The sequence below is a fragment of the Stegostoma tigrinum genome, chromosome 10 (assembly GCF_030684315.1).
Source record: "Stegostoma tigrinum isolate sSteTig4 chromosome 10, sSteTig4.hap1, whole genome shotgun sequence".
NCBI lineage: Eukaryota > Metazoa > Chordata > Chondrichthyes > Orectolobiformes > Stegostomatidae > Stegostoma > Stegostoma tigrinum.
Genome location: NC_081363.1, coordinates 14,401,924 through 14,418,918, shown reverse-complemented (window position 1 = coordinate 14,418,918; position 16,995 = coordinate 14,401,924). Strand labels below are relative to the sequence as shown.

The window sequence follows — 16,995 nt, the reverse complement described above, 5'->3', positions numbered from 1 at the left end:
TAGTGACTTGAACTGAAGTTGGCTCTCAGGGATGTCATCACCAACTCAGTCAGAGTGGGTGAACAACTGCTCTCACAGAGACATGTGCCATCAAAAAACCTGGATAGAAACTCAAACTTGCTATAAATATCAACTGAAAAAAAAAAGTGACCGCACGCTAATGCCAGTCTGTACCAGTGTGAATTCGCATGTGGTTCTTTAAGTTGCCAGCTGTTGTAAACTTCTTCCCACAGTCAGTCTCAGGGCAGGTGTAGGGTTTCTCCCCGTTGTGTGTCCTCATGTGGACTTTCAATCTCTGGAGCACGTAGAAACTCTTCCCACATCCCTCCTTCGGGCAGGTGAAGGAGCGATCGTTCCTGTGCGGAAAGAGAAGATTTACCAGGTGGGAGGAAACAGAAGGACAGCAGTTGTGGACGAGGGAGGGAAGGAGAGAGGAAGAGTGGGGGGGTCGGGGGTTGGGGGAAGGGAGGGCAGGGGGTGGCAGCAAGAGAGAATGGGTGAGTGAGGTAGAGGGGAGATAGAGAGAAGGTGAGGGAGATGAGACAGTAGGAAGGAAAGACATGACAGTGAGGAAGTGAGAAAAAGGAGGTTTCGGTGCAGGGTGAAAATGTGGGAAACAAGAAATATTGTTCACTTCCTACATATTAAAAACATCAAGGGAAACAGAGCTAGTGCCGGACAATGCTGTCGCACTAGGTCAGCCATGATTTCACCGAATGGCAGAGTAGGGTCAAATGGCTACATCCTGCTCAAATTTCTGATATTCTCCGATGGCTTCCAGATCACCTTGTTTACTTACATGTATGATCTTAAAACTATTTTAGAGGAATTCTTTCATTTTCTTTCTTGTCCCAGAGCTCAGATTTACAAACCACAGCTGTGGCAACAATAATAACACAAAAAAAAGTCTAAGTCAAAGCCTTTCCAATGGCTATTCTCTTACTTTGCATCTGTCCAATAAATTAGTTCAGCAGTAGAAGTGTTAAGTAAGAGACGCATGGTAGAGGGCAAAAACATATTGTGGCGGGAAGGGGGCATTTAGTCTTTGTGGTTCCTCATTGGCCTCTTTCAAAACAAAAAGTGTCTTTAAGCTAGTTACAGTGATAGTAGGAGCTGCCGATGCTGAAGAATCTGAGATAACACGGTGTGAAGCTGGATGAACACAGCAGGCCAAGCTGCAGAGGAACAGGAAAGCTTGAAATTTTGGGTCGGGACTCTTCTTCAGAAAAAGGGTCCCAACCCAAAACGTCAAGTTATCCTGCTCCTCTGATGCTGCTTGGCCTGCTGTGTTCATCCAGCTTCACACCATGTTGTCTTTAAACTAACTTGTCTTGACACTCGCCCACAGTCTCTTTCTTCAGAATGTTTGAAAAAATTGGAAACACTGTTGATTCATAAAAGCCTGACCTTCCTGCCTGTAACTTTGTTTCAACATAAGAGTGGGGGAGAAGGATGACAGGTTTGGAGACGGAATGGGGGAGTGAATGAAGGAGAGGACTTTGAATTATTTTTGGATTTTTGGTCGAGTGTCTTGATCCTTTAATATCCTTCACTGGAATGACAAGTGAAAGGCCGTCAAAAGTGTGATAGTGAGAGTTCAGAGTCACTATGTTCCCTTTAGAGTGAAAGGCAAATCTGATAAGATTAGGGAACAATGGACGAATAAAGATATTGGAAGTTCTTGTCAAGAATTAAAACAAAATTATTTTTTGATATTGACAACTGGAATCAACTGAATGTCTTGAAGAGGAGAAACAGTGTAGGGGCATTCCTATGAAGGAAATCAGGAAGGCAAAGAGGGGATATGAGATAGCCTTGGCAGGTAAGCTTAAAGATAATCAAAAACAATTCTACAAATACATGTATAACAAGAGAGCAATTAGACATAGAGTAGGACCCCTTAAAGAACAATAAGGTTGACTTTGTGACATGAGAGAGATATTAAACAAATATTTTGTATCAGTTTTTACTGGTGAGAAAGAACGGGAGGCTAGAGAACTCAGGGAATTAAATATTGATATTTTGAAAACAGTCCACATTACAGAAAAGCAAGTGCTGGAGGTCTTAGAAAACAAAGATAGATAAATCTCTGGGACCTGATCAAGTATATCCCAGGACGTTAAGGGAAGTTAGGGAGGAAATTGCAGGGCCTCTAGCAGAAATATTTGTAGCATCTGTAAACACATGTAGAATATCAGAGGACTGGAGGGTGCCTAATGTTGTACCACTGTTTAAGAAAGGGTTAAGGAGAAGCCTACAGACCTAAAAGACTGACATCTGTAGTGGGTAAGTTGTTGTTGGTGATTCTGAAATTTAGGATTTATGTGCATTTGGAGAGGCATAGAACGATTAGGGATAGTCGGTGTCATTTTGTGCAAGGAAAACTGTGTCTCACAAACTTGCTTGAGTTTTTTTTTCATGAAGTTACCACAAAGATTGATGAGGGCAGAGTTGTAGACATGGTCTACTTGGATTTTAATAAGGCCTTTCACAAGGTTCTGCATGGTAGACTAATTACAAAGTTAGATCACATGGGACTCAGGTTGAGTTTGCCAATTGGATGGAAAATTGGCTTGACAGTCGGAGACAGAGGGTGGTGGTGGAGAATTGTTTTTCAGACTGGAGGCCTGTGACCAGCTGTATTCCACGGGGATCAGCACTGAGCCCACTTTTGTTTGTAATTTATGTAAATAATTTGGAGAATATAGACACTCTAGTTAGTAGGTTGGCAGATGACACCAACATTGTGTTATTGTCAACAGCGAAGACGGTTTCTCAGATTAGAAAGAGATCTTTATCAACTAGGTCAATGAGCTGAAGACTGGCAGTTCGACTTTGATTTGGATACATGTGAGGTATTGCATTTTGGTCATACAAACAAGGACAGGACTTTTATAATTATTGGTAGAGCCCTGTGTAGTGTTGTATAACAGACAGACCTAGGGGTTCAGGTGCATAATTCCTTAAAATTGTATCACAGGGAGACAGGGTGGGTCAGAAGGTGTTTCTCATGCTCGACTTCATTGTTCCGGCCATGGAGTATAGGAATTCGGATGTCATATTGAGGTTGTACAAGACATCAGTGAGGCCTCTTCTGGAGGACTGTGCGCAGTTCTGTTTGCCGGTTACAGGAAAGATATCATTAAGCTGGAGAGGGTTCAGAAAAGGTTTACCAAGATGTTGCTGGGAATGGAGGGTTTGAGATACAAGGAGGTTCGGGGTGACCTTATTGAGGTTAATAAATCCACGCAGGGCATAGATAAGGTGAATGACCAGTGTTTTTCTCCTAGGGTGGGGGAGTTTTAAACTAGGGGGCATATTTTTAAGGAGAGAGGAGAAAGATTTTAACAGGACATGAGGAACAACTTTTTTTTTGAAAACAGATAGAGGGTAGTTTGTATGTGGGATGAACCGCTAGAGGAAGTGATGGATGCAGGTAACAGTTACTGTGAATAAAAGACATTTGGGTAAGTTCATGAATCGGAAAGGTTTGGAGGGATATGGGTCAAGCACAAACGGGTGGGATTCGTTTAGTTTGGGAACATGTTCAGTGTGGACTGGTTGGACCAAAGGATCTGTTTCCATTGGTATGACTCTACGAGTTTGCAAGTTCGTGGGTCACAGACAGTTTGGTTTTGCACTTGCATCTTTACACCTGCTTTAGCGTGAAGCAACTCCTGAAAATAAAAAAGTTCTACCCACCCACATCTCCCCTTGCTGCAAACCAAATGCAAACTCCGGGTATGTCGTTATGAAATATGGTTTTGAACTCACTTGTGTGTTTTCAGGTGATATTTCAGATGTGCATGCCAGAGGAAGGTCCTGCTACAGCCATCATAACAGCACTTCAGTGTCTTCTCGCTCCGTGGAGCAGTGTGCTGCAGGTCGGGAGTTAAATCTTCCTTACGGCTGGATGTTTTACTGTCGTTGGTGGGCTCTCCTGAAACCGAAAATCACACATCACACCGGCAATCGAGAAGATCAGTGCCCAGGTGGCAGGCAGATTTCCACTGGCCACTACCTGTGACAAATACAATTTCTGCTGCTTCTTCTGTCAGCATAAAGTAACATCACAGACTAACATCTGTCAGCATTTATAGGGTTAAACCAGAGACGGCTTGCTAGAATGAAAATCTTGGCAATGTGAATCAAATGGACTGGAAATAGTATAGAGCTGGGCCTTAAAGATTTTTAGTGATGGATTGAGATTATTTCCTCTGGCATTTGGATTGTGCTTGGGAGGAAAAATTGTCACTACAGTGACTGCAAAACAAATGGTCCTTGGAGTTTGTACGGCACCCATTTCAGTCTATTTCCATCAGTCCCATCCATATTATATAGAACATGCCCAATCTATTTCTCAGCCTCCTTTGTTGGAGTGATTCCTACTCCAAATCTTTGAAGAAGGGAAGATCATGTGAAGCCACAACAACTGGTCCTAATGCCTCTGGACCAGTTTGAGAGGGATAGACAAATACAGGAAATTCCTTGGTTGTCAAGCAATTTGGGATGTTCTGAGGTGGCAAAAGTGGGATGGAAATGCAAGTTCTTTACCTTTGCTTTCTGTACTTTATTTTTTTGTGGTGGGAAATTCAGAAGAGAAGCAAAGGTAAAATAAAACAAAAGGGTCACTAAAATCAAAAAATTAACTCTGCTTTCTCTCCAGAGATGCCACCAGACCTGCTAAGCCTCTCCAGCAATTTCCATTTCCATACATTTAAGAGAAGCAAAGGTCTCACCACTGAAAAAAAAATATCCAGATGACCCCACTGACAGTGAGCAACCAAGAGGCAGGTCACAGCAGTGATGTGCTCCCAGCTCAGACACTAAAGGCTGCCTGTCTCCTTTGGAGGAACTAATTGAGAGTAACCAAGAACTGCAATGAGTCAGCATCTTCAGGAGGTGAAAAGATCAGAATGATAGCAGAAAAGGAGATGAACAAGAGAGAACGGGATGTTACAAACGACTGCACCAAGTGCAAAAAAAAAGGGCAATCTGAAAATATAAGGTTAAAACAAAATTCAATAGCATGGCTCGTACCATAGAGTATATTTTCTGGGCAACCAACTGCATCGCACGAAGTGTCTAAAAACATGCACACGTCGACGAACAAAGGACGGGAAGCTGTTCATACCTTTTGAATCCTTCACTAGTTCTGCCCTGGTTGCAGCCACGAGGCTATCATGGGCCAGTTCCTGTACACGGAGATACCATGGAGTACTCCCATCTACGCTTTCACTGGCAGTAGTCACACCCCTGGCATCAGGTGCCTCAGTTTGAATTGGCAGCCCAGAGTCAGAGTCAGAGGTAGAGCGATCACCTGGAAAACCACATGTTCCATTTACATAATACCTTTCACAATCTCAGGACTTTGCAAAGCACCTGAAAGTCAATTAATTACGCAACAGAATAGGAATCAAGGAGGAAATATTTTTTTCTAATGTGGAACAGTGTAAGTAAACTAAGCACGTGGAGGACAGGCCAATGCCCTGCTTTATGAAACTCAAATAGCATAAAAATAATTGAGAATTTAAATTCTCAAAAGAAAACACAACTCAAGCTATGGATTTTATTCCAAAATGCAGAGCAGACCCTTCGGAATATTGTCTATTCAGAAATGCTAATACTCACCACTGCAGCAGGTGGGACTTGAACCCGAGTCTCCTGTCTCAGAGGTACAGACACTGTCACTGCACCACAAGAGCCCTGACAGCAAACCTTTCAGAGTATTTTCTAATCAACCTATTCAGAGATAGTACTGGATGTGTGATTCGAACACAGGCCTCCTAACACAGAGCTAAGGAAATGGCCAGACAGTCTTGTTTCTTTGTGATGCTGATGGAGATATAAATTCTGGCCAGTCATTAATTTACCACTCTCCACCGCACCCCGCCACCACCTCTCCCCCACCACCATTACCAGCATCAGTACAAAGTTTGTTTTTGAGCGTTGTGCAACCAACGGTTAACCAGCCTGTTCAGGATCATTGTCAAGGTCTTGCAAGGTTAAGACAGCAGAAGGCTGAAGTGCACAGTTAAAAACCAGCATCTTTAAAACGCTGAGAAAAATCGCTGAGTGGGCGGGGGGGGGTGCAGAAAAAATATTTTCTCAATTCAGAAAAAATTGGCTCTTTACTAATCGTCCAACTGCCTGTTTACATGTCCCCAAAAATCTCAAGCGGTCAATGATTAAAAGGGAAGATATAATGAATATCTGTTTCAAACTACAATCATTTCCAGGCCAGCTGCACGTGTTTGTTGTGATCTTATTATGCAAGTGAGTTTGGAAACTACACAGTGACTAGCTGAAACAATCAGACCTTTATATCAACACAGAGCAGAGTGAGACTTCACACCCTGCCAATAAAGCAGACTAAGAATAAACTGATTGTGGTTGGAGACACAGAGAGGGGCCGAGATAGCAGGGCACATGTTTGTCGCACAAATACTGCAGATCCTTTCATCCTACACATTGTGTCCTTCTATTCCTTTATCCTTCATTGTTTACCCAGCTTCGCTGGAACACGTTCAATAATGTTCACCTCAAATACCCTTCTCGTAACAAGTTCCACATTTCAACAATCCTTTGGGTGAAGAGGCTCCTCTTCAACTGCGATTGGATTGGATAGAAACTATCTTACATTTATGACCCCAAAGTGTGGGGTCCGCTGCAAGTGAAAACGTCTTTTACCATCAACCCAATGAAATGTTTTGATTTCCTTGAGGATTTTTATCCAGTCACATTTCAGTGTTGTTTGTAGAAGCCCAGCCTGCTCATTTCTTCTTCTGACAGAAACAGCCCCCCACTTCTAGTATCATTTTCAAATTTATTTTAGTAGTATAGAGAACGGGTTGTTCAGAGTACTCCAAATATGATCTAAACAGAGCCTGATGCAGGTTTTACGTAACCTGTGTTTTCTCTGTTGCCCTCCAGAAAGGAAACAGTGTTTAGTTTGCATTTTTACAAATACAGATTATTAACCTGATTGGCGACAAATAGCAATTTGTTTGTCTGTAATCCTAGATCCAACTCCACTACACTTGACACTGACTTCCCAAGATCCACACAACCTTCTTATTCACCCAGCAAAATCTGACCCTTGTACTTGCCTATTTAAAGTTTATTTGCTAATAACAAGAACATTCTATTAATTAATTAAAGGTTTTCCTGTATTTTGTCACAGTCACAGGGAGCAAGCGGCACTGTCCCCCAACTAATAATTCAGAACTCCGGGCTAATGTTCTGGTGTCATGGGTCAGAATCCCACTTTAAAAGGTAAAGTCACCATAATCCTAGGGACGCACATGGCTGCTGTCTAATTAGAGAGACAGAGAAGCAACTGATTGTGATTTAACCGGAGGGTCACCATGACTCGGGTGACAGGAGAGATTTGGGAGGAAAGTCATTTATGGTAGCCTCAGCTGGTGTGGGAACTGAACACATGCTGCATCACAAATTGGCCTTCCAGCCAACTGAGCTAACCAACCTCCAAATCCCACAACAGTATTTGAAGAAATGTGAATAAAAATACAAATCTGGAATTAAAAGGCTAGTCTAATGGTGACCATGTACGGATGTGAGTTTGCTCGCTGAGCTGGAAGGTTAGTTTTCAGACGTTTCATCACCATTCTAGGTAACATCATCAGTGAGCCTCCGACGAAGCGCTGGTGTTATGTCCCACCTTCTATTTATCTGTTTAGGTTTCCTTGGGTTGGTGATGTCATTTCCTGCATTGGTGATGTCATTTCCTGTTCTTTTTCTCAGGGGATGGTAGATTGGCTCCAAATCAATGTGTTTGTTGATGGAATTCCGGTTGGAATGCCATGCCTCTGGGAATTCTCGTGCATGTCTCCCTTTAGCTTGTCCTAGGATGGATGTGTTGTCCCAATCAAAGTGGTGTCCTTCCTCATCTGTATGTAAGGATACGAGTGATAGTGGGTCATGTCGTTTTGTGGCTAGTTGATGTTCATGTATCCTGATGGCGAGCTTTCTGCCTGTTTGTCCAATGTAGTGTTTGTCACAGTTCTTGCAGGTATTTTGTAGATGACGTTCGTTTTGCTTGTTGTCTGTACAGGGTCTTTGAAGTTCATTAGCTGCTGTTTTAGTGTGTAGGTGGGTTTGTGGGCTACCCTGATGCCAAGAGGTCCGAGTAGTCTGGCAATCATTTCGGAAATGTCTTTGATGTGAGAGTGGTTATGGTTTTTGGGCCCGTTTTGTCTGTTTCTTTTGGTTTGTTGCTGAGAAATCGGCGGACTGTATTCATTGGGTACCCGTTCTTTTTGAATATGCTGCATAGGTGATGTATCATTGTCAATTGTTGAAAAAAAAGACACTTGGTTCACTAATATCCTTTAAGGAAGGAAATCTGCTGTCCTTACCTGGCCTGGACTACATGAGACTCCAGACTCATAGTAATGTGGCTGACATTTGAAATAGCCTAACAAACATAGAACATTACAGCACAGTACAGGCCCTTCGGCCCTCGATGTTGTGCCGACCTGTCATACCGATCTCAAGCCCATCTAACCTGTGCTATTCCATGTACGTCCATATGCTTATCCAATGACACCTTAAATGTACCCAAAGTTGGCGAATCTACTACCATTGCAGGCAAAGCATTCCATTCCCTTACTACTCTGAGTAAAGAAACTACCTCTGACATCTGTCCTATATCTTTCAACCCTCAATTTAAAGCTATGCTCCCTCATGTTCGCCGTCACCATCCTAGGAAAAAGGCTCTCCCTATCCACCCTATCTAACCCTCTGATTATTTTATATGTTTCAATTAAGTCACCTCTCAACCTTTTTCTCTCTAATGAAAACAGCCTCAAGTCCCTCAGCCTTTCCTCGTAAGGCCTTCCCTCCATCCCAGGCAACATCCTAGTAAATCTCCTCTGCACCCTTTCCAAAGCTTCCACATCCTTCTTATAATGCGGTGACCAGAACTGTACACAATACTCCAAGTGCGGCTGCACCAGAGTTTTGTACAGCTTCACCATAACCTCTTGGTTCCGGAACTCAATCCCTCTATTAATAAAACCTAAAACATTGTATGCCTTCTTAACAGCCCTGTCAACCTGGGTGGCAACTTTCAAGGATCTGTGTACATGGACACTGAGATCTCTCTGCTCATCTACACTACTAAGAATCTTACCATTAGCCCAGTACTTTGCCTTCCGGTTACTTCTACCAAAGTGCATCACCTCACACTTGTCTGCATTAAACTCCATTTGCCACCTCTCAGCCCAGCTCTGCAGCTTATCTATGTCTCTCTGCAACCTACAGCATCCTTCGTCACTATCCACAACTCCACCGACCTTAGTGTCATTTGCAAATTTACTAACCCATCCTTCTACACCCTCATCCAGGTCATTTATAAAAATGACAAACAGCAGTGGACCCAACACCGACCCTTGCGGTACACCACTAGTAACCGGTCTCCAGGATGAACATTTCCCATCAACTACCACCCTCTGTCTTCTTTCAGCAAGCCAATTTCTGATCCAAACTGCTATATCTCCCACAATTCCATTCCTCCGCATTTTGTACAATAGCCTACTGTGGGAAACCTTATCGAACGCCTTGCTGAAATCCATATACACCATATCAACCGGTTTACTCTCATCTACCTGTTTGGTTACCTTCTCAAAGAACTCAAACGCTTGTGAAGCACAACCTTCCCTTCACAAAACCGTGCTGACTATCCCTAATCAATTTATTCTTTTCTAGATAATTATAAATCCTATCCCTTTTCACCTTTTCCAACACTTTACCAACAACTGAGGTAAGGCTCACTGGTGTATAATTACCAGGGTTGTCTCTACTCCCCTTCTTGAACAGGGGAACCACATTTGCTATCCTCCAGTCGTCTGGCACTATTCCTGTAGACAATGACGAGTTAAAGATCAATGCCAAAGGCTCGGCAATCTCCTCCCTGGCTTCCCAGAGGATCCGAGGATAAATCCCATCCGGCCCAGGGGATTTATCTATCTTCACCCTCTGAAGGATTTCTCATACCTCTTCCTTGTGAACCTCAATCCCACCTAGTCTAGTAGCCTGTATCTCAGTATTCTCCTCGACAACATTGTCACTTTCTAGAGTGAATACTGTTGAAAAATATTCATTTAGCACTTCCCCTATCTCATCTGACTCCACACACAACTACCACTACTATCCTTGATTGGGCCTAATCTTACTTTTGTCATTCTTTTATTCCTTAAATACCTACAGAAAGCCTTAGGGTTTACCCTGATCCTATCCGCCAACAACTTCTCATGTCTCCTCCTGGCTCTTCTGAGCTCTCTCATTAGGTCTTTCCTGGCTACCTCATAGCCCTCAAGTGCCCTAACTGAGCCTTCACATCTCATCCTAACATAAGCCGCCTTCTTCCTCTTGACCAGAGATTCCACCTCCTTCGTAAACCACGGCTCCCGCACTCTACAGCTTCCTCCCTGCCTGACAGGTACATACTTATCTAGGACACACAGGAGCTTTTCCTTGAATAAGCTCCACATTTCTAATGTGCCCTTCCCCTGCAGTTTCCTTCCCCATCCTATGCTCCCTAAATCTTGCCTAATCTCATCGTAATTGCCTTTCCCCCAGCTATAACTCTTCCCGAGTGGTATCCACCTATCCCTTTCCATCACTAAAGTAAACGTAACAGAATTGTGATCGCTATCACCAAAGCGCTCCCCTACTTCCAAATCTAACACCTGGCCGGGCTCATTAACCAGTACCAAATCTAATGTGGCTTCGCCCCTTGTTGGCCTATTTACATACTGTGTCAGGAGGCCCTCCTGCACACTCTGGACAAAAATTGACCCATCAATAGTACTCGAACTATAGTGTTCCCAGTAAATATTTGGAAAGTTGAAGTCCCCCTTGACAACTACCCTGTCTCTCTCACTCCTATCGAGAACCACACAGTTCACAGACAAATAGGGACGTGCAATAAATGCTGGGCCACAAACTGGAAAGAAAAGGATGCAGCTTGGCACTGGCTACAAATTTTAAAATTGTACTTCTCATTCTTTGGTCCAACTCATTAATGTTAAAGGTAAACAAAGAGCTCCCAGAGATCCCTGTGAAATATTTCCTACTTTTAGTCAGTTCCAGTTACAACCTCAGCCACTGACACACGCACAACCACGTGTACGCACAACCACGTGTACGCACACGCACGCACACACGTACACGCGTACACACGCACGCACACACACACGCGTTGTGTGTGCGTGTGCATGCGTGTACGTGTGCGTACACGTGGTCGCACACACACGCGCGTGCACACACGTACACACACACACACACGTACACACACACACACGTACTCTCCTTTTTCAGCCAGACTACTATCTGCTGTGTGGCTTATGACAGCTCCTCACATTTTGACTTGAGTCGACATGGTGTCTTGTTGATCATTTTGTTTTGTTGCTCTTGATCCCAAGAACACTTCGCAGTTCTTCTCCATCAAGAGTTTTGTTAAAAACATTAACTTAAGGCAAATATTTGGGTACCTGTAACAGCTCCTCCTATAAAATGTGCACATTAGACAAGATATGGCTCTCAGCCCCACAACTAAACATGCTGCTCTGCTCCATCCTCTTTTAGATCTCTCACTTGAATAGTGACTATTGAGAGACTTCCAGGTTCAGAATCCAAATCATAAATCCCCGTCACAATGAGTCAGCTCAACTGCAACTCAATCAAGAAACTGGGATGTTGGTCTGAGGTAAAGGAGTTAAGAGTTTGATCAATTACGTTAACACAAGTTATGGAGTCTCCAGCATTCCCACTTCAGAGAGGTTTCCGTTTATATTCATTCATAGGATGAGGGTGTCACTGGCCAGGTCAGAATTTATTGCCCATTCTTAATTGTCCACATTTAAGAGTCACATATAGGCCAGACCAGGTAACGATGGCAGTTTCTATCCCGGAAGGACATAGTTGAAAAATCCCATCTGGTTCACTAATCAGTAATGAGGAGACAATGGCCTTTGTGGTATTAATTGCTGGACTGTTAATCCAGAAACCCAGATAACACTCTGGGGATCCAGGTTCGAATTCCACTATGGCAAGTGGTGGAATTTGAATTCATCAATATCCGGAACTACAGAGTCTAATGATGACAATGAATCCATTGTCGTTTGTCGGAAAAACCCATCTGGTTCACGAACATCCTTCAGGGAAGAAAACTGCCATCCGTACCTGGTCTTGGGTACATGTGACTCCAGAACCCACAGTTGAGTCTTAACTGCCCTCTGGACAATTAGGGATGGGCAATAAATGCTGCCAAACCCAACGACTCCCTCATCCCTAAAATGAATAAAGAATTCATGATCATCATTAGTTTGTTAATTGCAGATTTTTATTGAATTCAAATTCCACCATACACTGTGGCAGAATTCAAACACGGGCGCCCAGAACATTACCTGGTTCTCTGGATTAACAGTCCGGCCATAAAACCAATAGACCATTGCCTCTTCTAAAGTAACTTGTTCTTTTGTAAACTCATCAGTTCAGAACAGTCAGGACTCAAAATGTTAAACGTTTCTCTCTCCACAGATATTACCAGACCTGAGTTTCCCCACAACTTTCTGTTTTTATTTTAGATTTTCAGCATTCACAGTATTTTGCTTTAACTGCAGAGGGTTCTAGTCCACTTACCCACGACAGGTGCTTGGTTCTCTAAAGTGTTCTCACTGACTTTGCTTGAAGGCAGACTTTGGGCAGCACCCTGTTCTGGCTCCTCAAATCCTTTCCCCAAGGGTATAAACGTATTCTGGACAAACTGTACCAGCAACTGTCAATAAAACAGGTCAGGACATGAGGAGCTAAGTCTAAACACATGACAGTGTTACTGATAACTGGTGGTAGAATAACAATATAAGACAGGCAGACCAAGTAAATGACTCCAAGGTTGCATTAAATCCTGAATGTCATAACTATGAGAACACCTGATGCCACAGTTTATTTACTGTCAAAGCTCGTTTAGGTCTCATTACATAATTGCATCATCAGTGCATCCTTGGGACTCAGAAGTCAAGAATTCAAATGCTACTCCCTCTCAAGTTGCACAGAAGAAATTGGCTGGTTCACTTCAGAGACAACAGGGAAGGTGCAAGACCGTCTCCCTCATTGGAGTTGAGGATAACTAGGAGTTATGGAGATGTCAACTCTGCTGTGAGCAAAGGCGTTCCTAATGTTGCAAGTGGGCAACAGAGGATGAGTTTGAGGTAAGGAAGGGGAAGTTGAAGCAGATACACAGTCTCAGGCTTGGCAAGAAATCCAACAAATCTGGGTAGCAGAGTTAACCACAAAACAAACAAAAAACCCACAAAAACTGCAGATACCAGGAAATCAGAAATTACTAGAAAAACTCAGCAGTTTAGGCAACTTCTGTGGAGAGAAAGCAAAGTTAACATTCTTCAGAACCACAGTTAACCAACTAATTCATCACAGAGTGGGTCTAACAATATGGGGTAATATTTGCCTGTCTTCAGCAAAACAAAACCACCTTGTACTCGTACAGTGCTTTTAATACAACAAATCACCCCCACGCCAGAGACATTAATCAGAATTCCCAAATAATCCCAGAGCAGGAGGATTCAATTGAGAACTGCGGTTACAGTGTTACTTGATAATGGTCAGGCCAAATCCACCAAACAATGATTAAATTGTTTGTGTGTGTGTATTGTGTTTGAACTGGACACAGTGGAAGTGCTTTTGTCTTGGAGTCAGAAGGTCATGGGATCAACAAATTGTATAAATAATCTCAGCTGACACTTCAATGGAGTACTCAGGGAGTAGTGCATTGCCAGAGACACCACCTTTTGGAACACACTTCAAATCAAGACCCAGTTTGCCTTTTGGACAGACATAAAAATCAGTATAGCATTCTTTGATAAAGAAAAAGGGAGCTTTCAGCAGTGTTGTAACAGATATTTATTCCTTGATCAAAATCGCTAAAATACATTAACTAGCAAAACTGAAGCTGATGGGAATCTGGGGGAAAACTCTCTGCTTCTGGAGTAATACCTGGCACACTGGAAGATGGTTATTGGAGGCCAGTCATCACAGCTCTGGGACAGCACTGCAGGAATTCCTAAGGGTCACATTCCAGGTCCAAACATCTTCAACTGCTTCATCAATGACGTTCTCTCCATCATAAGGGTCAAAGTGGGAATGTTTGCTGATGATTGCACAGGGTTCAGCGCTATTCACAACTCCTCAGTTACTGAAGAGTCCATGTATAAATGAGTAAGACCTGAACAATAGCAAAGTTTAGGCTGACAAGTGGCATGTGATATTTGTGCCACACAAGTCCCAGGCAATAGTCACCTCCAACAAGAGGATCAAACCATACCCTCCCAACACTCAATGACATTATCATCGTTGAATCTCCTACCATCAACATCCTTGGGGTTACTACTGACCAGAAAGTTAACTGAACTAGGCATATAAACAGCAGGTCAGAGGCTATGAATCCTGCATCAAGTCAGTCATCTTCTGACACCCCAAAGCTTGTCCACCATCTACAAGGCTGAAGTCAGGAGTGTAAAGTAGTACTTTCCACTTGTCTGGATGAACACAGTTCCATCACAGTCAAGAAACTTGATGCTCTCAGGAGAAAATAACTCATTTGATGAGCACCACATCAATGAATACGCACTGCCTCCAATCACAGTGCTTGGCAGAAGTGAGGATAATGTTGTAGAACCAAGAGGTGCAGGGATTTATGTACATAATTTTTTTGAAATTTACACCTGAGCTAGACAGGGTGCTTAAGAAGGTATTTCGCATGCTTTTCTTCATTGTTCAGACCTTTGAATAAATGATTTGGGACATCAGGTTTGAGTCGTACAAGACATTGGTGAGGCCTCTTCCGGAGAACTATATGTAGTTTTGGTCGCCCTGATATGGGAAGGATATCATTAAACCGGAGTGGGTTCAAAAAAATTTACCAGGATGTTGCCAGCACTGGAGACTTTGAATTATAAAAAATGGCTGGATAGGCTGGGTCTTTTTCATTGGAGCATTAAAGGTCGAGGGATCACCTTATTGAGGTTGAACAAAATCATGAGGGGCTTAGAAAAGGTGAATGGCCAAGGTCTTTTGCATAAGATCGGGGAGTTCAAAATAGAGGGCATATTTTTAAGGTAAGAGTAGAAAGATTTAAAAAGGAAAGGCCGGGCAACTATTTTTTTAAACACAGTGTGGAATGAGCTGCCGGAGAAGTATGGATGCAGGTACAGTTACAATGTTTAAAAGACACTTGGATAAGTTCACGAATCAGAAAGGTTTGGAAGGGTACAGGCCAAATGCAGGCAGGTGGGCCTAGTTTAGTTTGGGAACATGGTCGGCATGGGTCTGTTTCCATGCTGTAGGACTCTACGCATGGCACAACTCACCAAGGTTCTACAGACCATCCCTCCCAAACCCACAACCACTACCATCTGGAAGGGCAAGGGCAGAAGACACATGGAAACAGCAACACCCTAAGTCTCCACGCCACTCTTCATCAATCTTGCCTCATTACAAGAAGATTTCAAGAATTAACTCTCTTAAATGCCTTCAAAGCAATTGTATCCTATCTTAAATATGGTGACTAACACTGCGTTCAGTACTCCAGATGCAGTCTCACCAGTGCCCTATATAACTGAAGCATGTCCTCCATACTTCAGTATTCAGTTCCCCTTGCAATAAATGATAACATGCTATTAGCGTTAAAAATAACTTGCTGTACCTTTATACCTTCCTGCAGGAAGTCATATCCAAGGACTCCAGATCCCTCTAGATCTCAGAGGTCGACAATCTATCTACATCACATGCAGTTCAAAAAACAGCTCATCACTAACGTGTCAAGGGCAAGTAGGGACAGGTAATAAATGCTGGCCACCCAATGATGGACACATCCTATGAGTGAACAAAAAAAATTCTTGCCTTTTACATAATGTTGTTTCATCCTTCCTGTCAAAATGGACAATTTCAATCTTCCCACCTTTTTAAAAATCCATTCATGGGACGAGGGCATTGCTGGCCAAGCAGCATTTATTGCCCTTCCCTAACTGCCCAGAGGGTGGTTACAAGTCAGCCACATTGCTGTGGGTCTGGAGTCACATGTAGGCCAGACCAGGTAAGGATGACAGTTTCCTTCCCTAAAAGGACATCGGTGAACCAGATGGATTTTTCCAACAATCGACGATGGGTTCATGGTCATCATTAGACTCCTAGTTCCAGGTATTTATTGAATTCAAATTCTACCATCTTCCATGGCGGGATTCGAACCCAGGTCCCCAGAACATCACCTGGGTCTCTGAATTAACAGTCCAGCGATAATACCACTAGGCTATCACCTCCCTTCTCCCCATCATACCCCATTTGCCACAACTTTGCCCCTACTCACTTAACCAATCTATTTTTTGGTACTCTCTACACAGCCTAATTTCCTAACAATCTCTGTGTCATCAGCAAACTTAGCATTAATGTTTTACATTCCTTCATGCATGTCATTGTAAATTGTAAACTGTAAACAGTAGTGGTCACAGCACAAATCCCTTTTGCTCACCACTCAATACATCTTGCTAACCTAAAAAGGATCCCTTTATGCTTACTCTCTGCTTCCAGCTAGCCAGCAAAAAGTTCTATCCTTATCAATGCATTACTCCCTAGATGATGAACTTCTATTTTCAATAATAGCCATTGATATGAAACCTTATCAAATGCCTTTTGGAAATTACATGCAGTACTTCAGCCAGTTTACAACCTCAGGTCCCCTTTATGAACAGCATAAGTTACTTTCTCAAAGAACACCATTGTCAAACATGAGTTGCTTTACACAAAACCATGTTGATTCTGCTGATTATCTTAACTTATCCAAGTGCCCTGCTTTAACGTCTTCATTAATAACTTCTTCCATTTTCCCTATAAGAGGTGTTAAGATAATTTTTTAAAAAATTTATTCATGGGTTGAGGGTGTCGCTGGCTAGTCCAGCA

General features: G+C 42.9%; 1 protein-coding gene across 4 annotated transcripts in view; it reads right to left on the bottom strand.

Moving 5' to 3' along the window:
* The window catches only part of znf410 (zinc finger protein 410), a 41,196-nt gene that overhangs the window by 12,166 nt on the left and 12,035 nt on the right, over positions 1-16,995 (bottom strand). For all 4 annotated transcript variants that reach the window (XM_048538104.2, XM_048538108.2, XM_048538107.2 and 1 more), the window contains exons 4-7: positions 12,667-12,802; positions 5,135-5,320; positions 3,775-3,940; positions 175-356 (exon numbers count right to left, since the gene is read on the bottom strand). In XM_048538104.2, the coding sequence (XP_048394061.1) occupies positions 175-356; positions 3,775-3,940; positions 5,135-5,320; positions 12,667-12,802 (670 nt within the window). The remainder of the gene's footprint in view (positions 1-174; positions 357-3,774; positions 3,941-5,134; positions 5,321-12,666; positions 12,803-16,995) is intronic.